The sequence below is a fragment of the Rhinatrema bivittatum genome, chromosome 3 (assembly GCF_901001135.1).
Source record: "Rhinatrema bivittatum chromosome 3, aRhiBiv1.1, whole genome shotgun sequence".
Lineage (NCBI taxonomy): Eukaryota > Metazoa > Chordata > Amphibia > Gymnophiona > Rhinatrematidae > Rhinatrema > Rhinatrema bivittatum.
In genome coordinates this window covers 111875131-111900667 of record NC_042617.1, presented here as the reverse complement: position 1 = coordinate 111900667, position 25537 = coordinate 111875131, and the positions used below count along the sequence as shown (strand labels likewise).

Below are 25537 nucleotides of genomic sequence, written 5' to 3'. Positions count from 1 at the left end.
TGAAGCTCCTCCCTCGACTGGTATGGTAGTGCGCTTTGTAGTAGCACAGACCAGGGCGTCGACCTTGGGAAACCTCAGGAGTTCCTTCGTTGCGGGGTCCAAGGAGTAGAGAGCTTCTAGGGCTCGCCCTCCCTTAAAGGTGGCCTCTGGAATGTCCCATTCCAGGTTGATCAGTGTTGTATGGCCTGTAGTGTAGGAAAATGGCGTGAGGTCTGGCGGAGCCCAGCCAGGAAGGGGCTCGCCTTGGACTCTGCTGTGTTGCATGTGTCCAGGATGGTCAATGCCTTCAAACTCGTGGCTACGAGATCTGATAATTCGTCTTTTGGAAAGAAGCGCATCATGGTTCAATACGGTTCCGTTCCTGGAGGGATTTCCCCCTCTTCCAGGGGTTCTGATTTCTCCTCAGAGTCATCTGTTTCCCCCTAAGGGGAGGTATTTGTCCAGGGGAGGCTCATCTGCTGGAGGCTGGGAGGGGCCTGAGAGGTTCTGGACCACTGGCAGGGGTTGTGGTTGTGCCGCTAGTGGCCCTGTCTGTGCGTGTATGTAGGATTGCAGCTCAGCGAAGAATCCCACGAGGTGAAGTTGCCTGGGACCGCATTGGGTCAGACGGTGCTCCCCGAGGGCCCCCACTGTGGAAGGGCAGAGTCGGGAATAGAGAGGTCCAGGGTAGCCTCGCTGATGGATCCGGAGTCTTCTACAGGCTGAGGGGGACCTTGTCTCGGTTCCCCCCAAGCTTCTTCACATAGCAGGCACAGGGCAGAAGTCACCTCGGGCTGCGCCGCTCTCAGGTGGCATGCCGGACAGAGGACTTGACCTTTAGCTGTCTTGGCCGACGGTACCATGATTTGTGCGTGTATCCTGTACAGGTGCGCGTGCCGGGAGGTCTGGTTATGCCCTCCGGGTGTGCCTATGTTGTGCACGTAGGAACGGAAGATCCGCATGTGGCTGTGTGCGCGGGCCTAGTTGTGCGCTCGGCACCCCTGAGCGTGCCGCTGTGCGCACGGCGCAGATGAGCGCACCGCTATGCACACAAGTACTTTGTGTGCCCGGCTGGCTGCTGTGCACACGGCTTAGTTGGGCGGACGATGCGGCGACCGGGGGGGGGGGGGGGGGGGGGGCGCCGGCGACCATGCAGTAAGATGACGGCCCCCTCAGGGGGTCTCCACGTGGAAGGACTCTCTTGCCGGATCAGGGTCTAGTCCGGACAGGGCTGCTCAACCCGATTGTGCAGACACCGGAGGGACAATCTGTGCGGCTGTCCGAGCCTCGGAGACCAGAGACTTAGAGAAAGTTTTCTACCTTACCTTGTCTTGGCGCTTCCCGGTCCTCTGCCGGGCGGTCTCCTGCTGCAGGGGGAGAGGGAATTACCTTCACCGCCGCTCTCGGTTCTGCACCCGCTGCCTCTCAGCCGCTCCCTTTTCAGGGGGCTAAGTCCAAGCCGGGTCGGCTACCGGACCGAGGCTGCCCCTCAGCCGCTCCCTTTCCCGGGGGCTAAGTCCACGCCGGGACCGAGGCTTACTTCTGAGGGATCTCAGAAATCACCTCAGGAAATCTCGACTGGGGGAGGGACCCTTAGGTATCACCGCAGGAGAATGGGGCTCGTTTTGGAGGTAAGGTTTTCTTTGTTTCTTCTTTAAATTTGGAGTTTGGTTTTCTAACGCTGTGCAAGAATGTGTGAAGTCCTGAACCGCTATGGAGTCAGAAAAAACTGGAGAGCAAAGCCTCGTGCACGGGTGTATGTAGTGCTGACGTCAGATTGAAATCTGACTCCGTCTCCAACTGCTATCAGGAGCACACTATACCCATTAGTCCTGAGTCCATCTGCTACATGCTAAGAAACTTGGCTTTTTCTGCTTTCCTAATTGGAGGTGTATTAGTGTTTAGGGCCTGTAACTTTGTACGGATTAGTTTGTGTGCATTATTGCAAAACCTGGGACTATGTTAGATGCTATATTTCACCTTCCATTTCTCTAGGTTTGCCCTGCATGCAGAGTGGCTTTTTTGGGTTTCCAATCCAGTTTGTCTTCATATTTATAATCTGTGGTCTTTCTGTACTTGGTGAAGGTCAGTTTTGTGTGTGTGACAGAGGTGAGGTTTCACTAGCATGTAGGCATTTGTATCAATCTTATTTGTTGTGTTTTCTCAATAGGACATGCATTGGTGTATGTATGTATTGTATGCTGCGGACTGAAGCTGATCCCTCAAGTCTTAAGCAGGTCCATTGTTCTAGAACCTAATAAATTGATTTAAAGAGTGATACTTACTATTTCCAAAGATGCAGGCTACCAGCTCCTCCCGATGTCATAAAGATGTCTCTGTTTTGTGGCAAGTGCCTAACTTGCCACATGGTAGATTTGTGAGCCTAGTCAGTACAAATGTCACAGAAAAAAGTGATTCAATACATGAAGCATAAGCACTGTAAATTAAAACAGCCATGAGCATTCCTCATACAGTCAAGTACGAAAGCTAGGAGTGTAAATAAGAACAGAAAGTGCTCCCAGCTGCCTACTTCACTCCACCTCCCAGCCGTAATCTGTCCTTGTAGCTGGCACATCTTCAAATAGATAAGAGACAAAATGTCAAGGACATAAGGGGAGAAATATTTCTGTGTTAACGGATGCTGCAACTGAGGTCTCCTTTGCTGTAAGGGATTACAGTTTGCTGGTTGGATAACAATTTGCAGTTCTGTCTACTGTATCAAGCTCCAGGAATCATTTTTCACTTAGCAAACATCAATTCCAGCACCTATTAAAGGACAACTATCATGTCTAAATAAAAGCAAGTTTGCTTACTGTGAACAGTATTTTCCATAGATAGCAGGATGAATGGAGCTGTCTCTCCAAGGTAGTAGAGATCTGAGCTCTACTGAACATGTGCAAAGGTTCCTGAGCAGATGTTACCTCAGATCCTCCTCAGTATATGTCACAGCTAGCAGGAGTATAGTCTACTCTCCAGGGAGGAGGGCAAACATGTCATGGCTAATTCATCCTATTATCTATAGAAAACACTATTTACTATAAGCAAAATTGTTTTTCTTTCGATAAGCAGGACTGAATTAGTCATGATCTGTGAGGAGTCCCAAGCTGAGGGTTGCAACGGAGCAATTACTGGTAAGAAACCCGGACTCCACTGTGGACAGCAGACTATTTTTGGAATACCTGGTACAGAACTGCCTGACCAATTGCACTGTCTGAAGAAACCAGGTTATCCAGGCAGTAATGTGATGTAAAAGTATGCACCGAGGTAGCATACTTTTACATCACATTACTGCTTTACAAATATCTTCAATGAGCACCTCTCAGAGGTGTGCAGTTGAGGAAGATGTTGCTCTAGCCTGCTGGGCTCAAACTGGTTTGGTGAAATTAAGACCAGCTGTAGTATAGAAATGTTGGATGCAGGTGGTAATCCAATTAGATAAAGTCCTCTTAGTAATGGCTATGCCAAGCCTGTTTGGACTGCAAGAGAAACAGCTGTGATGTTTTCCTATGGGTCTGAGTATGATGCTTATAATTTAAGCAAGTGCCCTTTTGCAGTACAATATGTGAAGAGTTTTCTTCTCACCACGAAATTGAGGTCGAAGAAATAAAATGGGCAGTACAATAGGCTGGCTTGTTGCAGTTTCCAATTCAGTTTTGTCTGCATGCTTCTAATTATGCGTTTTGGTTTCTTTATTCTTTGTTAGGTGAGGGTCAGCACATGTGATTCAGGTGAGGTTTTCTGCTGGTCTGTAGTTTCTGTGTAGGGCTCTACAGCAGCTTGGCTTGTTCCATTGTCCTAATAGGAGGTGTATTGGTGTCTTAAGGCCTGGTGTAATATTTTCAGTGTTGCCTTTTCTTAGGTAAGGTGGTTACTGTTAAGTGCTGGAAATTGGTGCTGTTTTGGTGTGGGAAGTTTACTATTTATGTAATTTCTGTTCAGACAGAATACATATCTTTTCCTTGTGTCATTTTAAACAATAAAAATAATTACCGGACCTTTACTTTTTATTTCCGCCGTGATTTGTAATGAGCAGTGTGTCACACATGTGAGCGTGGCCTGTCAGGTGTGTCACAATGGGAAAAAGTTTGAGAACCACTGCTCTAACATATAGTGCCACCCCTCCACCAATTTGATCCATCCTATCATTTCGATATAATTGTACACTGGTATAACAATGTCCCATTGGTTACCTTCCTTTCATCAGGTCTCTGAGATACCAATGATATCTACCTCTTCATCCAGTGCTATACACACTAACTCTCTCATCTTCTTTTTTAGATTTCTAGTATTTGTATATAGACATTTCAAAGTATGTTTCTTTTTTGTAATAACAACCTGCTCATCAATAGTTTGAATCTTACTGTACTTTACTTAAAGACGTCTGGTCCCCTTTGGCATTTATTGCTATCTCTCTACTGTGATGTCCTATTTTCCCTGTTCTCTTAGTATCCTTCAAAGATGCATCTTTCCAAACCAAACGCTTCTGAGCGACTATCGGCTTTCCCCCATCGTTTAGTTCAAAAGCTGCACTATCTCCTTTTTAAAGGTTAGTGCCAGCAGCCCGGATCCACTCGGGTTAAGGTAGAGCCCATCCTTTCGGAAAAGGAACCCCCCCCCCCCCCCCCACCCAGAATGAAGCCCAGTTCCTAACAAATCTAAAACCCTCTTCCCTGCATCATTGTCTCATCCACACATTGAGACTCGAGCTCTGCCTGCCTCTGGGGTCCTGCACGTGGAACAGGGACCATTTCTGAGAATGCTACCCTAGAGTTCTGGATTTCAGCTTTCTACCTAAAGCCCTAAATTTGGCTTCCAGAACCTCCCTCCCTTTTTATGGTTGGAAGATATGGGTTTTCCCTGATATTACCAGAGTTACTCAACTACATAAGAAAAACTTTCTTGGAATGCGACAAAGTTTTGGCCCTTGGTGCTCAATATATTCTTCATTATCCTTGTAAATGCATGGTGACACAATCTAATGTGAAATTTGTATATTTTGAGCCTTCTCAATTGAGATGATACCTAGATTTTCATGCTGATCATGATTAGCCAACTTATAACCATTGGAATAGTACTGATATGTAAGGAAGCTTCCTCTCTATTGTTTCTTTTTTTCTTCTTCCCCTTTCGCTCATTTCTGTCTCTCCTCAATTTACTGAATGTATGGGGTTTCTCAGCTAAGATTATTTTCTTTGTACATTTTGGTGTATATTTTGGTGCTGGAATTTCTCAGTCTTTTCTGTAACAAGTACGCCTTGTGTTAAAATTGTATAACAAAGTTAAAAAAAAAAAGTTGTAGATAAAATAATGTAGTTGATAAATATCTAAGTTGGCCACATTATTATATTTACATAGGATTAGATATGCATGAGCTGCTTTGCATGGATTTGCAAAATTAAATGTTATAGCCCTATTGCAGCTTGATTCATCAAATCACTATAAATATAGTGAAAATAGCGCCCATGATAAAAAGGGCGTGATTATGCTAATTTGCAGCCTACCATCACATAGGTAAATACCGCACATGGTGTTGTGTCAGCACACATGGCGTGTCAGCACCTCGTACGTTGCATCACCGCGCAGCATTTTACGCGGCTAGCATAAATTTGTGCGAGGTGCGTTATTTTTTCAATTTATATATCCCAGCTTACTACAGCTGCCTCTTTGAGGGTGTGTCAAGAGTTTGGAGAGAGGAGATAGGCAAGTGTTGGTGGCAAGTTGGAGGTTTTTTATAGTGAATACTGAGTGAGTTGACTTGTTTTCTGTTGCCATCTGTTTCCCTTTGTCTTGGTCTTTTGTCTTTGTTGGAGTGAAAAGTTTTGTTGGTTACTGTTTGAGTCCAATTTCCTTTCTCCCCCTGCCACTGAAGCAGAGAGCAGTGCTGGAGTTCCATCATAAGTGTAGTATCAAGCTTTTTGGTTAAGGGTCGTAACTGCCACGTCAAGCAAGTTACCCCATGCTTGTTTTCCCAGACTGTACAGTTCAATGTCCTTGTTGGTTGTTCTCTGAATCCAATTCCTCTTTTCCCCCTGCTGCTGAAGCAGCGAACAATGATGGAGTTGCATCATAGTAAAAGGCTTATTTGTTAAGGGTAGTATCCACCACACCAGCAAGTTACCCCCATGCCTCTTAATTCATTCCCCTCCCCCTTTAGCAATCTACTGTGTTTATCCCATGCCCTTTTGAAATTTTGCACTGTTTTTGTCTTCACCACCTCCTCCAGCAGGGCTTTCCAGGTATCCACCACCCTCTCTGTGAAGAAATATTTCCTGACATTGATTCTGAGTCGTCCTCCCCGGAGTTTCATTTCGTGACCCCTAGTTCTACTGCATTCTTTTCAGTGGAAAAGATTTGTTGATGATCGTGCATCATCCTTTCAAGTATCTGAAGGTCTGTATCATATCTCCTCTGCATCTCCTCTCCTCCAGGGTATACATATTTAGGTCATTCAACCTTTCCTCATAAGTCATTTGATGGAGACCCTCCACCATTTTGGTTGCCCTTATCTAGACCGCCTCCAACCTGTCTCTATCCCTTTTGAGATACGGTTTCCAGAACTGAACATAGTACTCCAGGTGAGGCCTCACCAAGGACCTGTACAAGGGGATTATCACTTCCTTTTTCTTACTAGATATTCCTTTCTCTATGCAGCCCAGCATTCTTCTGGCTTTAGCAATCACCTTGTCACATTGCTTTGCCATCTTTAGATCTCTAGACACTATCACCACAAGGTCTCTCTCCTGTTCTGTGCACAGCAGTGCTTCACCCCCCCATCACATACAGTTCCTTTGGATTACTGCATCCCAGATGCATGTCTCTACCCTTCTTGGCATTAAATCCCAGTTGCCATATCTTCGACCACTCTTCAAGCTTCCTTAAATCACATCTCATTCTCTCCACTCCTTCCGGTGTGTCCACTCTGTTCCAGATCTTAGTATCATCCGCAAATAGACAAACTTTACCTTCTATCCCTTCTGCAATGTCGCTCACAAAGACGTTGAACAGAACCAGTCCCAACACCGATCCCTGAGGCACCGATCCCTGAGGCACTCCACTTAACACCATTCTCTCTTCAGAGTAGGTTCCATTTACCATCACACACACTGTCAACCAGTTTGTAATCCATGCTAGCACCTTAGCGCTCACTCTCAAGCTTCTCATTTTGTTCATAAGTCTTTGATGCAGGACTGTATCAAAGGCTTTACTAAAATCCAAGTAAATCACATTGAGCGCTCTTCCCCGATCCAATTCTCTAGTCACCCAATCAAAGAAATCAATCAGATTCATCTGACAGGACCTTCCCCTGGTGAATCTGTGCTGTTGTGGATCGAGCAAGCCACCAGATTATAGGTAGTTCACTATCTTTTCTTTCAGCAGAGTCTCCATTAATTTTCCCACCACCTAGGTGAGGCTAACCGGCCTGTAATTTCCAGCCTCCTCTCTGCCCCCACTCTTATGAAGCAGGACCATCACTGCTCTTCTCCAGTCACTCTGCACCACTCCCATTTCCAGGGATCTATTGAACAGGTCACTCAGTGGACCCCCAGCACATCTCTGAGCTCCCTCAGTATCCTCGGATGAATCTCATCAGGTCCCATGGCTTTGTCCACTTTCAGTTTTCCTAGCTCTTCCCATACGTTCTCTTCCGTAAACGGGGTTTGTCAAACCCACCCCCATCCACAGCCTTGTTAACCAGCGATGGTCCTTCTCCAGTGTCTTCCTTAGTGAACACCGAACTGAAGTATTTCTTTAATATTTCTGCCTTTTCTTAGTCTCCTTCCACACATTGATCCTTTTCACCTTTCAGTTTCACTATACCACTTTGGACCTTTCTCCTTTCTCTGATGTATCTGAAAAACATTTTGTCACCTCTCTTTACTTCTTTGGCAATCCTTTCTTCCACCAGACATTTTGCTTTCCTAATTACTTACTTCGTCTTTCTCAATTTAACCAGATATTCTGCCATGTGTTCATTTTTTTGGGATCCTTTATATTTCTTGAATGTTGTTCTTTCTATTTTATCAGCCACTTCCTTTATTATCTTGCTTTTGTTTACTTTCCTAACGTAAAGATTAGTTGCCATTGTAATTGCTCCTTTTATTTTGGCCCACAGTTGTTCCACCTCTCCCATTTTCTCCCAGTCTTCAAGTTCTATCTCCAAGAATTTTCCTATTTCAGCAAAGTCCGTATTTTTGAAGTTCAAAACTCAGGTCTTCGTGTGATTTCTCCGTATCCTATTTGCAATATCAAACCATACTGTTTGATGATCACTGGTGCTAAGGTGGGCCCTCACTCGGACATAAGAGATCCTAGCCCCGTTTTTGAGCACTAAGTCGAAAATAGCTCCCTCCCTCGTGGGTTCCATTACCATTTGTTTGAACAGAGCCCCTTGCAGGGCATCCACTATCTTTCTACTTCTGTTAAATTCCACAGAAGGGATCCTCTAATTTATGTCCAGCAGATTAAAATCTCCAACAATCAACACATCTCCCTTCCTTCCCACCTTTTGGATGTCTTCAATCAGCTCTCTGTCTAGTTCTTCCATTTGAGTCGGAGGCCTGTAAACCACTCCAGTACAAATGGATGCACATCCTCTTTTTTTAGGATGGCCCATAATACTTGTTCTCTACCCCCTATTCCTTGCAGTTCAGTTGCCTGGATACTGTTTTTGATATAAAGAGCTACTCCTCCCCCTTTTCTGTCCTTTCTGTCCTTCCTTTACAAGTTATAGCACGGTATGGCTGTATTCTAATCATGAGATTCCGTGAACCATATCTCCATAACAGCAACAACATTCAAATCCACCTCCACCATTAGGGCTTGCAGGTCTGGGATTTTATTGCCCAGACTATGAGCATTTGTGCTCATAGCTTTCCAGTTTCTCTCGTTCTGTTTCCTGCTTTTCTTGGACTTGTTTTTTGCCTTAATTCAGCTGACTTTTGTTATCCCCTTCACCCTTTTCCTTTGTTTTGGTATTTGGTTTTGATTGTTGTTGTTGTTGGGGGGGTGACATTACAATGTCCTCCTGTCACCCCCGTTATTTAGTTTAAATGCCTTATGGCATAGGATTTGAATTTATCCATTAGAATCCTTTTTCCTGCCACAGACAGATGTAAGCCATCTTTGACGTAGAGTCCTTTTCTGTTCCATAAATTGACCCAGCCTCCATTATATCCAAAACTTTGTTCCTTGCACCAAGTTTTGAGCCATATATTGAAATTATGTATATGGCTTATTTTCTCTTTCCCCTTTCCATGAACAGTTAAGACTTCTGAAAAGGCAATAGTCTTCGCCATATGACTAATCTGCTTCACCAGAGACTGAAAATCTCTCTGTACCACTTGGAAGCTGCTTCTAGAAAGGTCATTGGTTCCCAGATGGATTATAATATAAACTTCAGAGTCCTTGCTTTCTTCAGTGAAGGCATTTTGTATTTGTGTCACTTGAAAGGGCATGTGTCTTCACATCGCAGGCCTTACTCTACCAGAGCCCACAAGTAATCCATTTGTTCCTAGGTTGCTGTTAGCTACTTATAAGTGGGAGAGTGGGGGGGGGGGGGGAACATGTGGGCTGCACATTTGTGAAGGATGGGTGCCTTTGGGTCATATGTCTTGTCTTACTTGTGCCCATTGTAAACCACTTTTTCATGGACTTTTGAGTTCTCCTTGGTAATGGTGAAACGATTCCTGAATTATACTGTAGAGTGGATGTGGATTCCTTGTTAGTTTCTGATATTTTCCTTATTGCAGCTAATTCATCCTTAAGGTAAGCCAATTCCTCTTTCATGGAAGAGAGTTCTGAACAAATGGGGCAGATGATTTGCCTCAAAGGCTCCACAATTGTTACATTAGATAGTCTTCATTTTAGCTCAATTAATTTGATGGAGAACACCTAAGGAATTGCTAAATTTCTAAATTATCTTGTTTCCGATTCTTTATCCAAGTGGACTTTATCCAGGTGGACTATATTAGAAGAACTAGCCTAGGGATGGGTGGGAGAGAATTAAACAGTGGACACTTTAATTTCAAATTACGTTCAAAGCACCCTAAATTTCTAGTAGAACCAGTAATTCTGGAGTTCCTCAATTCAATAACAGACTTGGAAATTAGAATAATAACTAGCTTATCTGATGCAGAACTCTTGTAAAATGCCTCTGGTCAGTCTTCCATCCAAAGCAATATGTACTTAGGAATTCTGTCCCCAATTAGGTAGCTTTAGCTCAACTCTCCCCCAATTATCTAGTTGAAACAAGTTTTCTGGGTATACCAGTGAATCATAGATTTGGATTTTAAAATATTAAATAGCAAATATTTTCTCCTAGCCAGCAAACACTAAATTCAAGCAATAACCCAGAGAAAAGACAGCAGGAAAAAACAGTATCTAAATAAAAGCTTTATTTTTGTTTGTTTAGCTTAATTCAACTACCCACACATACAGCTTACAGCACAGCAGAAACCTAAAACCTCTATTGAAAAACACCAAAAACTTGCCACCAACAAGAACAGTCCCAACCTTACAGTGAGAAAAGCAAGGAAAAAAAGTAGAAGAAAGTTAGATTAACTATGTATTCTTAAACTTATCTGGTGCAGAACTCTTGTAAAATGCCTCTGGTCAGTCTTCCATCCAGTACAACATGCGCTTAGGAATTCTTTCCCAAATCAGGTAACTGTAGCTCAATCCTCCCCCAATTATCTAGTTGAAACCAGTTATCTGGGTATCCCACTGAATCATAGATTTGGATTTTAAAATATTAAATAGCAAATATATTTTCACCTAGCCAGCAAACACTAAATTCAAGCAGCTGAGGGCTGTCGAGCCGAAGCAATGATATTTGCAATGTTTCTGAGGAAAGAGAGGGCTGTGATTATTGAGCATTCAACAAGCCATTAGGTTGAGGGATTGGTCAGCCCCTGTCACATGGTAGGAGCACAAGATGGCGCGGGCCATCCAGTGCTCCTACCATGTGACAGGGTCCAGCCAATGGCACGGATACCCTGTCACATGGTAAGGGCAAAGGGCCATCGGCGCCATTTTGATTAGTGGCAGCCGATGGCCCGGGAGCGGGAGATCGCTCCAGGGACCCCCACTGGACCACCAGGTACCTGTAAAAAATTTGGGGGGGGGGGGGGTCGGGAGGGTGGGGGAAGCTAAGGTATTAGTTTTAAAGGGTCGGGTGGGTTTTTTGTTTTTCGGCTCAGGCACAGCCGATAAACAAAACCGCGATCGGGCCCGATGAAAAAAAACCCCACATGTGAATCGGAACCGATTCCGGTTCCGATTCAAATCTCTAATAATATTGTACCAGCCCTTATTGAAAGTTTAATCATCCCCTTGTAGGACACTAGCTGATTAATTTCTAAATTCACCTGTAAATTTAAAGTACTCTCATTCCAACTCCCTTAGTATCCTAAACTTAACTAAGAACTCATTAAAACTAAGATGAAGGCAGCAGTCCAGCAGCAAGAGGGGGGCTTTCCAGTCTTTTGCATTGAGTGTCACATGTATGATTTTTTACCCGCCGGTGAGAGACTGTACGTGTGCACTCGGTGCAAAGAGCTCCTGGCTCTCAGGGAACAAGTCCAATCTCTGGAGGCTAGAGTAGCAGACTTGGAGGAGCTGAGGGAGACAGAGGTGTACAATGACGAGACCTTCAGGGACATAGTAGCCAAGTCCCAAATCCATTCTGGCAGCCCCAGTGCTGCCTTGGATCAGAAAGGTCTCCCAGTAGGAGAACATCACCCTGGTGTAGCAGGAAGTGATCCTGTAGCAAGGACCTGTTCTCCAGATGATGTATTGTCCTCTCGCACTGAGGACAAATCTCCCAGGGCTACTGCCCAGGAGGGAAGGGTTAGGCCGGCCATCATAGTTGGTGATTCGATTATTAGAAATGTAGATAGCAGGGTGGCTGGTGGATGTGAGGACCGTCTGGTAACTTGCCTGCCTGGTGCGACGGTGGCAGACCTCATGCGTCACCTAGATAGGATTATAGACAGTGCTGGGGAGGAGCCAGCTGTCGTGGTATATGTGGGCACCAAAGACATAGGAAAATGTGGGAGAGAGGTTCTGGAAGCCAAATTTAGGATTTTAGGTAGGAAGCTGAAATCCAGAACCTCCAGGGTGGCATTCTCTGAAATGCTTCCTGTTCCACGTGCAGGTCCCCAGAGGCAGGCAGAGCTCCAGAGTTTCAATGCGTGGATGAGACAATGGTGCAGGGAAGAGGGATTCAGCTTTGTAAGGAACTGGGGAAACTTTTGGGGAAAGGGGAGACTTTTCCGAAAGGATGGGCTCCACCTTAACCAGAGTGGAACCAAGCTGCTGGCACTAACTTTCAAAAAGGAGATAGAGCAGCTTTTAAACTAGAACAAGGGGGAAAGCCGACAGTCACTCAGCAGTGCATGGTTCGGAGAAATGTATCCTTGAAGGATACTAATGAAACAGGAGAGTTAGGGCATCCCAAAAGAGAGGTTCCATTGAAAGCAAACATAGTTCATATGCCTATATGTAAAAAATCACCAAAGCTAATGATTTCCGAATTATCCCAAACAACTGAAAAGCAGGTTGTTAAAACAAGCAAAAACCACACTTTGAAATGTCTGTATGCCAATGCCAGAAGTCTAAGAAGTAAGTTGGGAGAGTTAGAGTGTATAGCAGTAAATGATGAGATTGACATAATTGGCATCACAGAGACTTGGTGGAAGGAGGATAACCAATGGGACAGTGCTATATTAGGGTATAAATTATATCGCAATGATAGGGAGGATCAACTTGGTGGGGGTGTGGCACTTTATGTCCAGGAGGGTATAGAGTCCAACAAGATAAAGATCATACAAGAGAGTAAATGTTCAGTAGAATCTATATGGGTAGAAATCCCATGTGTGTTGGGTAAGAGTATAGTGATAGGAGTATACTACCGTCCACCTGGACAAAATGATCAGACAGATGATGAAATGCTAAGAGAAATCAGGGAAGCAAACCAATTTGGCAGTGCAATAATAATGGGAGATTTCAATTACTAAATACAAAACTCTCTTAATAGAAAATCCCACGATTTGAAATGAACTATATGAAAACACGTGGTATTTAGAAATCTTTTAGAAAATAACAACGCTGTAGAATTTTCTCATATAGATTTAAGGACCATCATACCACCCCCAGTGCTCACAAGTTGAACTTGCATTTCATGGACTTTCACAGGGTCACATTTAATCAATTGGTCCAAGGAACTAGCATCAAAGTTCAATTATTTGTATTTTTTTGTGTTTTTTACTATATATTTAAAAAGGGTCGACTTTCCTTATTTGTAGGTTGTCGGGGTTGCTCATCCCGTAGCTGTCGGAGTCACTTGTCCGACGCGCTGACTGCTGAAATTTCTAAGCAGGGAGACGCGCTGACTGCTGAAATTTCTAAGCAGGGAGACGGCGTCGGCGTTCGAAAAATTGACGGACCCACAGCATCTTGCATGAATTATCATTGTTTAAAGATCTGCTTTATATCCCCGCTAAAGCAAGGGGAAGTGCTGGATCAGGAGAGCTTGAAACGGATGTCTCTGAAGCAGCTTGTGTGGCAAAACGCGCGTGTCGGACAAGTGACTCCGACAGCTACGGGATGAGCAACCCCGACAACCTACAAATAAGGAAAGTCGACCCTTTTTAAATATATAGTAAAAAACACAAAAAATACAAATAATTGAACTTTGATGCTAGTTCCTTGGACCAATTGATTAAATGTGACCCTGTGAAAGTGCATGAAATGCAAGTTCAACTTGTGAGCACTGGGGGTGGTATGATGGTCCTTAAATCTATATGAGAAAATTCTACAGCGTTGTTATTTTCTAAAACATTTCTAAATACCACGTGTTTTCATATAGATTTCAATTACCCCAATATTGACTGGGTAAATGTAACATCAGGACTTGCTAGAGACATAAAGTTCCTGGATGTAATAAATGATTGCTTCATAGAGCAATTGGTTCAGGAACCAACAAGAGAGGGAGCTATTTTAGATTTAATTCTTAGTGGAACGCAAGATTTGGTGAGAGAAGTAACGGTGGTGGGGCCACTTGGCAACAGTGATCATAACATGATCAAATTTAAACTAATAACTGGAAGGGGGAACAATAAGTAAATCTGCAGCTCTAACACTAAATTTTAAAAAGGGAAACTGATAAAATGAGGAAAATAATTAGAAAAAAACTGAAAGGTGCAGCTGCAAAGGTTAAAAGTGTTCAACAGGCTTGGTCATTGTTTAAAAATACAATCCTAGTGGCGCAGTCCATATGTATTTCACGCATTAAGAAAGGTGGAAGGAAGGCAAAATGATTACCGTCATGGTTAAAAGGTGAGGTGAAAGAGGCTATTTTAGCCAAAAGATCTTCATTCAAAAATTGGAAGAAGGATCCATCTGAAGAAAATAGAATAAAACATAAGCATTGTCAAGCTAAGTGTAAAACATTGATAAGACAGGCGAAGAGAGAATTTGAAATGAAGTTGGCCACAGAGGCAAAAACTCATAATAAAAACTTTAAATATATCCAAAGCAAGAAACCTGTGATGGAGTCGGTTGGACCATTAGATGACAGAGGGGTTAAAGGCGCTATTAGGGAAGATAAGGCCATTGCAGAAAGATTAAATGAATTCTTTGCCTCCGTGTTTACTAATGAGGATGTTGGGGAGATATCAGTTCCGGAGATGGTTTTTTTAGGGGTGATGAGTCAGATGAACTGAACGAAATCACTGTGAACCTGGAAGATGTAGTAGGCCAGATTGACAAACTAAAGAGTAGCAAATCACCTGGACCGGATGGTATGCATCCTAGGGTTCTGAAGGAACTCAAAAATGAAATTTCTGATCTATTAGTTAAAATTTGTAACCTATCATTAAAATCATCCATTGTACCTGAAGAATGGAGGGTGGCCAATATTTAAAAAAGGCTCCAGGGGCGATCCGGGTAACTATAGACCAGTGAGCCTGACTTCAGTGCCGGGAAAAATAGTGGAAACTATTCTCAAGATCAAAATCGTAGAGCATATAGAAAGACATGATTTAAGGGGACACAGTCAACATGGATTTACCCAAGAGAAGTCTTGCCTAACAAATCTGCTTCATTTTTTTGAAGGGGTTAATAAACATGTGGATAAAGGTGAACCGGTAGATGTAGTGTATTTGGATTTTCAGAAGGCGTAGAACCCTCATGAGGGTTCTACGAAAACTAAAAAGTCATGGGATAGGAAGCGATGTCCTTTCGTGGATTACAAACTGGTTAAAAGACAGGAAACAGAGAGTAGGATTAAATGGTCAATTTTCTCAGTGGAAAAGGGTAAACAGTGGAGTGCCTCATGGATCTGTACTTGGACCGGTGCTTTTCAATATATATATAAATGATCTGGAAAGGAATACGACGAGTGAGGTTATCAAATTTGCGGATGATACAAAATTATTCAGAGTAGTTAAATCACAAGCAGACTGTGATACATTACAGAAGGACCTTGCAAGACTGGAAGATTGGGCATCCAAATGGCAGATGAAATTTAATGTGGACAAGTGCAAGGTGTTGCATATAGGGAAAAATAACCCTTGCTGTAGTTACAAGAAGTTAGGTTCCATATTAGGAGCTACCACCCAGGAAAAAGATCTAGGCATCATAGTGGATAATACTTTAAAATCATCGGCTCAGTGTGCTACAGCAATCAAAAAAAAGCAAATAGAATGTTGAGAATTATTAGGAAGGGAATGGTTAATAGAACGGAAAATGTCATAATGCCTCTGTATCGCTCCATGGTGAGACCGCACCTTGAATACTGTGTACAATTCTGGTCGCCGCATCTAAAAATATATAGTTGCGATGGAGAAGGTACAGAGAAGGGCAACCAAAATGATAAAGGGGATGGAACAGCTCCCCTATGAGGAAAGGCTGACGAGGTTAGGGCTGTTCAGCATGGAGAAGAGACGGCTGAGGGGGGATATGATAGAGGTCTTTAAGATCATGAGAGGTCTTGAACGAGTAGATGTGACTTGGTTATTTACACTTTCGAATAATAGAAGGACTAGGGGGCATTCCATGAAGTTAGCAAGTAGCACATTTAAGACTAATTGGAGAAAATTCTTTTTCACTCAACGCACAATAAAGCTCTGGAATTTGTTGCCAGAGGATGTGGTTAGTGCAGTTAGTGTAGCTGGGTTTAAAAAAGGTTTAGGTAAGTTCTTGGAGGAGAAGTCCATTAATGGCTATTAATCAATTTTACTTAGGGAATAGCCACTGCTATTAATTGCATCAGTAGCATGGGATCTTCTTAGTGTTTGGGTAATTGCCAGGTTCTTGTGGCCTGGTTTTGGCCTCTGTTGGAAACAGGATGCTGGGCTTGATGGACCCTTGGTCTGACCCAGCATGGCAATTTCTTATGTTCTTATGTTCTTAGAGATTGCTAGGCAGAACTGAGTAAAACTGGAAGAGCTTTCTATTTTGATCCGACGCAAAATGTTTGACTGATGGGAGGCCCTGTAAGTCAAATAACCTATGACTGTAGATTGTTGCAAAGACCACTCATGTGGGCAGAACACTCAGCTGAGGCAATTTGCCAATGTGCTGGATATACCTGGAAGACAAGACTTGTAGAACAGCCTGATTCTTGATCACCCACCCACATCTTTAAAGCTTCCTGCAGAGGGCTGACAATCCTGTGCTCCCTTTTTATTGATATAAAACATTTTAACTTTGATGTCGGTTTGAATCAGGATATTCTTTCCTTGAAGATGATGTGTGAACACTGTTAGAGCAAATATATGATAGTCTCTGCTTGACAGACTAAGTGTTCTGGGAACAAAATAATTGTGAGTGGGCATCCCATCCCTTCATGGAGGTGTCCATTGTTAGGGTTATGTGATGAGGGAGAGGATGAAGTGATGCTCCATCATGAAATATACATGGGTTTATCCATCAGTGCAATTCCCATTTCATTTCTTCTGAAATTTGTATTATCACTGATATCGCCTGAGTCAGCTGATCCCATTGACTGTGCAGAATGCTCTATAGGCAATGGATATGAAGACGGGTAAGTAAGACTACATGTATGGCCGCTGCCATATTACCTAAGGTAACAAGAATCTGCCAAATTGTTGTTAAGCAGGAGGCAGCTGGAAAAATGAGTGTCCTCATGCTGTTTGCTCGATCTTATGGTAAAACGTCTTATCTTGTAGTGAACCTATCCACTCCGATACATTTTATCTGCTGTGTCATTATTAGATTTGACTTTTTGAAGTCCATCAGAAACTTAATTTCCTATAGAAGACAGATAGTTTTGCAAAGGGAAAGCAATACTTCTATCCTAGAGGATACTATGACTAATCAATCATCCAGATGTGGGAATACCTAAATCCCCTGACAAAATAGATATGTCACTATCAATGCGAAGCATTTGGTGAAGACTCTTGGATCAGCAAGCCACTGACAAAAGTTACAAATGGAAATAAATTAGAGTAAAAACAATTTTAAGGAATCGAAAGAAAGCGAGGAGAAACAGAGTACTACAAGTCCATGCTTTAGTTTGGACAAAAAAATGACTGGAGGCGGCTCATGAAGTAATGCCCACATGGGAGGTCTCAAACGTGGTTGGTAGAGCTCAAAGCTCTACTAGCTAGGAGAGACAAGTCCATTCAGTGTCACCGGATGACATAACCCACATTTAATGGCTAAATTCAGCCTTCTTATCAATGGAAAAAGGGCTTGATTTTCAAAATGACTTTCATGCATAATATAAGGCTCACTTTGAAAATACTCCATAAAGTTTGATTGTATATTGTACACAAAGACTTTATCGCTATGCAGAGAGTTATAAAACAACGCTTAAAATGTTAACATTTGAATACCAAAAAGAGGTAGCTATAGAGCAATGGACAAAAATAGGTAGCTGTAGGCAAGGGACAAAAAGAGGTAGCTGTAGGCAATGGACAAAAATATAACTAAACCAACTACAGTCACCAGTTCGCAAGACTGCTTGCACATGAGTAGAAAAGGTATTCAGGTCTTTATCAGAAAGCTTTGGAAACATCTGTCGGTGCACAGGATGATCTTGTGACCCGCTGGGGTGAATACTGAGTTTCTTGTCTTCAGAGAAATCTTGTATATATAAATTATGTGCTTTGGTATAAATAGGATCAGCATCAGAGACTACATTCACTACATATATATCAGGGGTGGCCAACTCGTGTCCTCGAGAGCCACGAACAGGCCAGGTTTTCAGGATATCCACAATGAATATGCATGAAATAATTTGTATACAATGGAAGTAGCACATGCAAATCTACAGGGGCAACAAAACACCTTTTTGATTGGGGAGGCTACAAAACTCCACCCCCAATTCTGCCCCATGCTCTGCCCACATTCCCACTGTCAATATTTTTATTTACTTTTACAGTAAATGTCATTCTATCTTACATACATTCTTCACATAAATCAGAGTACAATTATTCATTCCCATACCAATTAAAATCAACTCTCAATCCCAGTCATCACAGGCCAAGGACACTATGGTATGGGTGGTATTCAACAGCAGTTCCATCCTCCTAATGCCAGAACCCTCACTAAAATTGCCCCAAATACCATGACTCCCATTATTGAATCTAGTGCCCTGATGTTCATACTGATCAATCCACAATCCATAACAAAAAAGTCTGTCATTTCTCGCCACTGGAACATATGATTGCCTATGCATTACTGAAACATGATTGAAAGACTGACATTCCGATACTGAACCACTGCTGCCCATCAAACTTCTCATACTTTCATAAATCCAGATGGAGTAAAGAAGAGGTTTAGCTGTGTTCTTTAAATCCCACTTGAAATTGTCCATGATAGATGTCCCTTTTTCTTCTCCCTATGAGCTGTTATGCCTGAAATCTCAGCATATTAATCTCTGTCTGACCTACTGCCTTCCAGGTCTACTTGCTTATAACTCATCCCCTCAATGCGAATTGATTCTGAACCTCAATTTAAATCCTACTATGACCATAATTCTAGGCAACTTTAACCTCTACCCTCCAACCTCCTCATTCCCATCCCCTACCCAAATTTTGTTTGATACTCTACTCTCCTGTGGCTGGAAGCAAATAATCTCCTCTCCTACATACAAGAAAGGAAACTGCCTAAATATGGTATTTGTTAACCCCTCAGGTTTCAATATAAATAAAGCTAATGTCTCCATAACTGATATTCCTGGGAGTGACTACTTCCTCATCTCCTTTCCTCTCACTCTCAAATCTCTTGAGCAAATCTCCCACAGGAACACCACCACTGCCTTGAAACAAGGGCATTGAGATCCTGAGACCCTTGCATCCAATCTCATACCTATCCTACACAATAACTTGTGTAACTCACCTGAAGAATATTTAGAATTCTGGAACACTTCCCTAAGAACTACCCTTGATAAACTTGTTCCTCTAAAACCTCTCTCAACCAAGAGAACTAACTCAGCCCCATGGTTCAATAAACACTCCAAGCTAAAAAATGTGAACTGAGGAGATACGAGAGGAAGTGGCCAAAAGACCCCATGCAGACTAACAAACTAATCTATGATTGTAATCTTGCATTGTATCAAGAGGCCATCAATACTGCTAAGAAAACATATAATTCCTCAAAACTGGCATCCACACTAAACAACCCTAGAGAATTATATTCCTTTGTCAAGAAAGTCATTAATCCCCAGTCCAGTTCCTACTACTTTACCACCCATACTCTCCAGAATGAACATTGCAGAGACTTTCACATCATACTTAATAACAAGATGGCAACTGTAAACAGTACCTTTAATAATTACCAAATTGAAGAAGTTGATGATTTGACCTCCGATGTTCCAGTCTGGAAATGCTTTGATCATATCACATCATCTGATACTGCTGAGATTATCAATAGCATGAACCCATCATTTAACCCCATGAACCCATGCCACACCACATTACTTAAATTGATTAAATTAGAGACATTGCACCTTTTATTACGAACTTCATTAATTCATCACTTCAACATGGTGTTGTTCCTGATCTCCTAAAACTAGCCTCAGTTCGGCCCATAATCAAAAAGCCAAAGTTGACCCAACCCTATCTCCAACTACCGCCCAGTCTCCTCTCTATCATTCATGGCCAAAGACATTGAAACCGCAGTTCTGCGCCAATTCTGCAACTTTATTGACTCTAATCATATCCTGAATCAATTTGCGTATAGGAAGCACCATGGTACTGAATTACTATTGCTCTCCAGCTTCGTCACACTGAGATGAGGCTTTGATCGAGGTTCAGCTTTTCTTCTATGTCTCCTTGACATCTCCTCTGCATTTACACAATAAATCATCCCATCTTACTCTCCAGACTACACTCCACTGGCATAACTGGATCTATTCTGTCCTGGTTCTCCTCATAACTCAACAACAGGACCCAAAAAAGTCCATATTGATTCTTTTACCTCCTTCATGATGCCACTGAGCACTGGGGTACCCCAAGGGTAGAATCTCTCTGCTGTCTTATTTAACATCTAACACCATTATGCTACACCCTTGCTGGCCTTGGAGATTACTACAAGATTTATGCTGATGATATCCAATCCTTTTTTCTGCTAAAAGAGACATGGTCCCTGACAGAATCATTTCTCAACCACTGCCTTATAACCATCCAAAAATGGCCACACCACAATAAATTAGCCAACAACATCCCTAAAACAGAAATGGAGAAATTATTACCTGATAATTTTGTTTTTCTTAGTGTAGACAGATGGACTCAGGACAGGTGGATTATGCTCCCCTGCCAGCAGGTGGAGACGGAACAAGCTGATATCACAGTATATATACCCCTGCAGTGACCCCAGCCTGCCAGTTTTCTCTTCAAAAGCAACTGTGGACAGACTAGCAAAAAACTTGATTAAAAACAGTCAACCATAACTGTACCCAACCAACAATAAACACTGAACTTGAGTAAGAATAAAGGTATCCCAATTCTAGGGACTGGATGAACACTTACCAGTAATCCCCTGGGATCTGTATCCCCACAGGAGGACCATAAACACAAGCAATCAGCAGCCGAGGGCGGGAAGCTGAGTCCATCTGTCTACACTAAGGAAAACAAAATTATCAGGTAAGTAATTTCTCCATTTCCTAGCGTATAGACAGATGGTCTCAGGACCAGTGGAATGTACCAAAGCTACTCTCAAACAGGAAGGGAAGCTACCTGCAGTCCAGTCAACACCACACGTGTAAAGGCCGAGTCCTCCCGGGTCTGCACATCCAGATGATAAAAGCTGGAAAAAGTATGAAGGAGGACCATGTTGCAGCTCAGCAGATCTCAACAGGAGACAACAAACAAACCTCCACCCATGACACTGCCTGAGCCCAAGTAGAATAAGCCTTAACCTGAGCAGGGAACGGCTTCTCAGCATCTACATACGCGGCCGTGACCACCTCCTTAATCCAGCGAGGGTTCTTAGCCCGCAAAGAAGGTTTGCCCTGCTTCTTTCCGCCATGAAGGACAAACAGGTGATCTGGCCTCTGAAAAGTCTCAGAAACCTCCAGATAGCTCACAACAAACCTCTTAATATCCCAGGAATGCAGAAGGCAATATTCCTCTGCGTCCCTGAACTTATACAGAGACGGCAAGGAAATTAACTGATTTAGATGAAATTTCAAAACCACCTTAGGCAAGTAGGATGGAACAGTACGCAGCTGCAACATCCCTGGAATCACCCAAAGGAATGGCTCCCAGCAAGACAAGGCCTGCAGCTCAGAAATACTACTCGCAGAACATATAGCTACTAAGAACACTGTCTTCAGGGTCAATAACCGCAAAGAAAGATTGCACAGCGGTCGAAACGCAGCGCCCGCTAAAAAATCCAGCACCAGGTTAAGACTCCACAATGGAGAACTGAGACCAAGGGAGCAAGATGGCATCCAGAGAGGAGTCGCTGTGAGTGAGCTGCTCGTTCCTTGGCACTTTATTGGTTGAAAATTACAAGAAAATCATGCCAGCAAAGAGGAAGGGAAAAATTAGGGTTTTCCCATCAATATTGACGCAACTTTCAGAGCAGAAACTCATTACCAGCTTTGTGATTCCTGGAGCAGTGAGGGGGGGGGGGGGGAGTAGCCTCGCTGCGGTACCGAGAGGAGGAGAGTCAGAGCTGCTTGAGGCTGAGGTTTCCCTCAGCACCCCCCACCCCCCCATGAGTAGACCTCCTGCTGAGAGGGGCACGTCATCACTAGGAGACCTGCAGGAGACGCCGAGTGTTGAACTCAGCAACCTGAGACTGCAGGGAGGAGGAAGTGTGGCGCCTGCACAGCCGGAGGCATGGAGAGAACTCCTTGAGGAAACTTCAGAGGCAGCTGGCCGTTCAGAAGCTAGACTTACAGGCACCGAAGTACCAGCATAGAAACATAGAAATGACGGCAGAAGAAGACCAAACGGCCCATCCAGTCTGCCCAGCAAGCTTCACATTTTTTTTCTCATACTTATCTGTTTCTCTTAGCTCTTTGGTTCTATTTCCCTTCCACCCCCACCATTAATGTAGAGAGCAGTGATGGAGCTGCAACCAAGTGAAATATCAAGCTTGATTAGTTACGGGTAGTAGGGGAAGTAACCGCCGCAATAAGCAAGCTACACCCATGCTTATTTGTTTTACCCAGACTGTGTTATTCAGCCCTTATTGGTTGTTTTTCTTCTCCCCTGCCGTTGAAGCAGGGAGCTATGCTGGATATGCGTGTAGTATCAGTTTTTCTTCTCCCCTGCCGTTGAAGCAGAGAGCTATGCTGGATATGCGTGACGTATCAGTTTTTCTTCTCCCCTGCCGTTGAAGCAGGATATGCATTGAAAGTGAAGTATCAGGCTTATTTGGTTTGGGGTAGTAACCGCCGTAACAAGCCAGCTACTCCCCGCTTTGTGAGTGCGAATCCTTTTTTCTTCTCCCCTGCCGTTGAAGCAGAGAGCCATGCTGGATATGCGTGAAGTATCAGTTTTTCTTCTCCCCTGCCGTTGAAGCAGAGAGCTATGCTGGATATGCATTGAAAGTGAAGTATCAGGCTTATTTGGTTTGGGGTAGTAACCGCCGTAACAAGCCAGCTACTCCCCACTTTGTGAGTGCGAATCCTTTTTTCCACATTTCCTCTTGCTGTTGTGGCTTAGAGCGATGTTGGAGTCACAGTAACCATGTGTATGTTTATTGAATAAGGGTATTGTCTCCAGGCAGTAGCCGTCATTCTGGCGAGCCACCCACTCTTTATTGACGGCCTCTTGATTTTATGGATCCACAGTGTTTATCCCACGCCCTTTTGAAGTCCTTCACAGTTCTGGTCTTCACCACTTCCTTCGGAAGGGCATTCCAGGCATCCACCACCCTCTCCGTGAAGAAATACTTCCTGACATTGGTTCTGAATCTTCCTCCCTGGAGCTTCAAATCGTGACCCCTGGTTCTGCTGATTTTTTTCCTACGGAAAAGGTTTGTCGTTGTCTTTGGATCATTAAAACCTTTCAAGTATCTGAAAGTCTGTATCATATCACCTCTGCTCCTCCTTTCCTCCAGGGTGTACATATTTAGATTCTTCAATCTCTCCTCATAAGTCATTCGATGAAGACCTTCCACCTTTTTGGTCACCCTTCTCTGGACCGCCTCCATCTTGTCTCTGTCTCTTCGGAGATACGGTCTCCAGAACTGAACACAATACTCCAGGTGAGGTCTCACCAAGGACCTGTACAAGGGGATAATCACTTCCCTTTTCTTACTCGATATTCCTCTCTCTATGCAGCCCAGCATTCTTCTGGCTTTAGCTATCGCCTTGTCACATTGTTTCGCCGACTTCAGATCATTAGACACCATCACCCCAAGGTCTCTCTCCTGCTCCGTGCACATCAGCCTTTCTCCCCCCATCGAATACAGTTCATTCGGATTTCCACTCCCCATATGCATGACTTTGCACTTCTTGGCATTGAATGTCAGCTGCCATGTCTTCGACCACTCTTCCATCTTCCTTAAATCCCGTCTCATTCTCTCCACTCCTTCCGGCGTGTCCACTCTGTTGCAGATCTTAGTGTCATCCGCAAAAAGACATACCTTACCTTCTATCCCTTCCGCAATGTCACTCACAAAGCATATTCCAGTGAGCAAATAGCAGCCCCTATTAAACCAGCAGTGGTCACGCTGGAGACTTTGTGGGACCTTACAGCTGGTCTTGTAGTTGCTGTTAAAACTTCCAACTTAAAAATGGAGCAATTAGCTACCTCTTTGAAAACACAAATGTTAGATCAACAGATGTCCCTGCAAACTGTGAAAGTAAAAATGGAAAAAAAATGGAAAATGAGGTAAAAAGTATCCACGAATTCAATCAAGCTACTATTAAGGACAGAATGGCATTGTCCCGAAGATTAGAACTCTTGGAAAATTGGAACCGGAGGATACATCTTAGGTTAAAATTTCCTAAAGTTATGGGAGAATTGCCCATTATGAGCTTTAAAAAGGTACCTCCGGGAGACTCTCCTTATGACGGACACTGAAATACCGACATTAAAGAAAGAAAACTTTATTCCTAGATCAACAACTGAAAGGGAAGGTACTATGGGTCAAGAGCAAAATCCATTAGATATAAATAATTTGACGATGTTTCTAGAATCTTCAGCAAATAAAGTTATTGAGTGTTCCACTTTGATTGTTTCTTTGGTAACTGAATATGATGCAAGCAAAATAAGGACTAGGTATTTCCGATATTTGAACTCTCCTTTTTCATGGATCATTAGTCCATATGTTTCCAGATATATCTAAGATAACGCAGGAAAGACGCAGGAGCTTTTTAGCTATGAAACAGGAAACTGTTTCCTTAGGCACTTCATTTTTATTGCGCTATCCCTGTAAGTGCGTTGTCAAAAAGGGAAATGATTGTTACATATTTTTTGCCCCTGAGCAACTTAGAATTTTTATTGATTCTTTTCCTGTTAGTGATGGAACCACAGAGTCTCAAATGTAGAGTGCACCGTATATATCTGGATTATACCAATTCTTTATATGTTTCTTGATTAACTCCTTAGAATCTCATCCCCCCCCCATCAGAATTATCAGATGAGATTATGGAATAAGGATTTAAGATTAATGCAATCTATTATATAAGATGTTATTGTATAAGTTTGTAATTAATGCTTTATCAAAGTTTTCTTTTTGGTAAAAATACTTTATGTGTATTGTTAAAACTTAAAAAAAAGGCTCCGCAATGGAACCGGCAGCCACAACGGAAGCTGAAAGTGCTTTACCCCTTTCAAGAAATGGGCCTCATCAAGATGGGACGACAAGGTGACACCATTCATCGTGCCTCTGAACATGTAAAAGCTGAAATTTGAACCTTCAAGGAATTAAGAGCCAATCCTTTAGTCAATCCATCCTGCAAAAATTCCAAAATAAGCGGGATCTTAATCGACCAAGGAAGAACACCACGCTCCTCGCACCAGGCCTCAAACACTCTCCAGACCCGCACATACGCTAAAGCAGTGGAGCACATCTGAGCGCGGAGCAAGGTAGCAATTACGCAGAATATCCTTGCTTCAACAGGTGA

At 43.1% G+C, this 25537-nt stretch overlaps 1 protein-coding gene across 1 annotated transcript in view; it reads right to left on the bottom strand.

Moving 5' to 3' along the window:
• The window catches only part of WDR92 (WD repeat domain 92), a 92401-nt gene that overhangs the window by 7108 nt on the left and 59756 nt on the right, over positions 1-25537 (bottom strand). The window contains exon 7 of the mRNA XM_029593592.1: positions 2265-2362. Coding sequence (XP_029449452.1) covers positions 2265-2362 — 98 coding nt within the window. The remainder of the gene's footprint in view (positions 1-2264; positions 2363-25537) is intronic.